This window comes from Ichthyophthirius multifiliis, assembly GCF_000220395.1.
Source record: "Ichthyophthirius multifiliis unplaced genomic scaffold scaff_1120509251157, whole genome shotgun sequence".
NCBI lineage: Eukaryota > Ciliophora > Oligohymenophorea > Hymenostomatida > Ichthyophthirius > Ichthyophthirius multifiliis.
In genome coordinates, this window is record NW_004086149.1 from 22759 (window position 1) to 26009 (window position 3251).

Consider the following 3251-nt stretch of genomic DNA (forward strand, 5'->3'; position numbering starts at 1 on the left):
CAGCCATTTAAAGCTATATTAAATAATAACTAAACTATAGTAAATTCGAAGCCATATTACGTAATTGTATTTCGTTTAGGAACTTAGCAAATAAAAAAGACATAAGCTGTCTAAGGTAATAAATATGAGCCGTAATGGAATGAACAAATACATTTTTAAAAGAATAATGAAAACTTTATAGAAATAAGATTAATATCAATTGATAATCCTAAAAGTTAATAAGGATAATTATTAGGTTTAGCTTTGATAAATATAAATTAGGCACTTATTAATGAAGAGTAATGGTATGAATTAAAAAATAATGATTTGTGTATAGGAAAAGTTTTATTAAAGATTTTTTATTAAAATTAATAAATTTAATAACAATAATTAAAAAGAATTGATAATTAATACAATAATAATAATAATAATAATAATAATAATAATATTAATAATAATAATAATAATATAATAGTTTAGTTAATAACTAAAATAATTGCTTTACATTAAAAAATGCTTAATTTAATGATAAATATCATGAAATATCAATACCTTTTTAATAATAATAATAAATTTAATTATTAAATAATAATTATATTCATAGAAATAAATAAAATATTTCTAATTTTAGTAAATAATTTAAAGTAGGTATATTTTAAGAATAAGAATAAAATTAAAGATTCTAAAAAATTAGAAGTAAAAGTACACTTAATTTTAATAATGATAATTCTTATTAAATATAACACTAATATAATAAATAACTATTTCCTTTAAAAGATTAACTATTTTTGTAAAGAAGACCGAATTTTTATTCAAACAAGCATAAAGATTAAAATATATATAATGGATAAAATTTTGGTCATTAATACAATTTATTATATAATTAGTAAGATGACTTTTAAAATAAACGTAGTTCAAGGTAAAATAATAATTTTCCATTGGCTAATATTGATATTAATTAGTAATATGATATGTAATATAACTAGTATTTTTAATAATAAAATGGTTAGTATTTTTATAATTAAAACTAAAGAGATAATTCTCTAAAATAAACTTATTGTTGATAATATCAAATATATTAAGAATATATTTTTAAGCATTATATCATTATTTATTATTAGTAAATAATTATTATATTAAAATAATAATATATATAATCAAAAATATAAAATAAAATAAAGTTTACTTTAATTATATGCTTAATATTACTATATTATACTTAAAATACAAAAAAATATGCATATTCCAATAGACAAGAATTAAATAATTTTCTATATATACTTGATAATTTGATTAAAATTTACATAATAACTTAAACTGATCTATTTTTTTTAAAAAAAAAATTATGTAGTTTTGTGCAATTTTTATTTGAATTTATGTTTGTTTATTGTTATTTAAATTGTATGTATATTGTATTATATTATTAATTATAAATTTTCCATATAATAGCTTTTTTTAGAATTAATAATGTATAAAATTATTAAATTAATAGATTTTAAATAAATTAATATGTCTTTAAATGAAAATATTATAAATAATATATATTACCTCTTTAAAGGAATTAAAAAAAAAAAAAAAATTATAAAATAATTATATATATTATAATTTTCCTTATTTTATTTATAATTACTTATTTATATAAATTAAACAAACAAAAAATCATAAAAAGCACATATTTTCTCTCCCCAATAATTAAGTAATATCTTATCCAATTTTAATAATTTTATCTAAATCAACTCCAGTTTAAACACCTAATTCATTTAAGCAATAAACTACATTTTCAGTACAAACATTTCCTGCTTACGTTTTAGCATAAGGACACCCTCCTAACCCTGCAATACTAGTGTCTATAACTGAAATATTGTTTTCTAAGGCTATAAATATATTTTCAATAGCTTTATCATATGTATCATGAAAATGGGCTGCTAATTGATTTACTGGGATAACTTTTTTAACCTCTTGGAGCATTTTTTAAGTTTTTTCAGGTGTACCTATACCTATAGTATCACCTAGACTTATTTCATAACATCCTAAGTCATATAGACTTTTACTTACTTCGGCTACTATTTAAGGATTCACATCTCCTTAATATGGACAACCTAATACAGTCGAAACATATCTAAAAAAACAATAAATAATTATATATATATATATATATATATATATATATATATATATATATATATATATATATATATATATATATATATATAGTGTTTTTTTATTTTTTATAAAATAAGCAATAAAAACAAAAAAAGACCAATAAAATAAATTAATTATTGCTTTTTTTTTTTTTTTTTCTTTGATTAATTTTTTTTTGTTTGAAATAAAAAATATAATATAATATTAAAATTTTACTAAAAAAAAATACTTATATATATTACCCTCTAAATTTTATATTATTTAATTTAGCCTTTTCTGTAACTTCTTTAAATCTTTAAATACTCTCTTAAATTGTACAATTTATATTTTTTTAGTAAATGTTTCAGAGGCAGCTCCAAATATAGCAATTTCTTTAACTCCAACTTCTATAGCTTAATCTAATCCTTTTATATTAGGAACTAAACATGGATAAGACAATTTCGAAATTTTATTTATTCCTTTATATACTTCTATATTATCACTCATCTATATATATATTATATACATATATATACTATTTAATTATTTATAAATATATATACATGTTTTTATAAATTATATATTTATATATTACTTAAGGAACCCATTTAGGTGATACAAAACTTGTACATTCAACTACTTTTAGACCTGTTTATGATAAAGAATTGATTAGCCGTATTTTTTCAGATGTTTAGAGGATTTTCGGCTCATTTTAGAGACCGTCGCGAGGTCCTACTTCTACTATTTTAACAAATGGAGGTAATATAATTCCGTTTTAGTTTATTTTTTATTTGAATTTTTTTAATAGAATTTAAATATTTTCGAATCTTGTTTATTTGGCTAATTTTTACATTTTTTTATTATAATATATATATATATATATATTTAGGTTTTTTTATTATTATAAAATATTTTTTTGTTTTATTTAAAAATAAAATATAAATGTAATATTTTAAACATGATGTTTTGCTTTTATTATTAATTTGCTTAATTTCATGTATATCATGTTTAATTATTATAATTTACTATATAATAGCCAAAAAATAACGCTCTTTTGCATTTGATTTGATTTTAATGCTTATGATAGCTGATTTTGTATATTCATCAGTAGGATTATTCCGTACTATATATATGTATTTTGATTCTTAGGA

The 3251-nt window shown here is 17.5% G+C and overlaps 1 protein-coding gene across 1 annotated transcript, besides 2 other annotated features; it reads right to left on the bottom strand. All coding sequences in view use genetic code 6, as the record gives it.

Moving 5' to 3' along the window:
* The first annotated feature begins 393 nt into the window (after positions 1 to 393).
* Positions 394 to 453: a microsatellite.
* Positions 454 to 1625: 1172 nt separating this feature from the next.
* Positions 1626 to 2841, bottom strand: IMG5_150900 (hypothetical protein; the record flags this gene model as incomplete). Its single annotated transcript, XM_004030864.1, has 3 exons — positions 1626 to 2098; positions 2364 to 2607; positions 2696 to 2841. Coding segments are annotated over 3 exons (432 nt in total), but the record flags the coding sequence as incomplete, so codon positions are not given.
* Positions 2119 to 2192: a microsatellite.
* Positions 2842 to 3251: the final 410 nt, after the last annotated feature.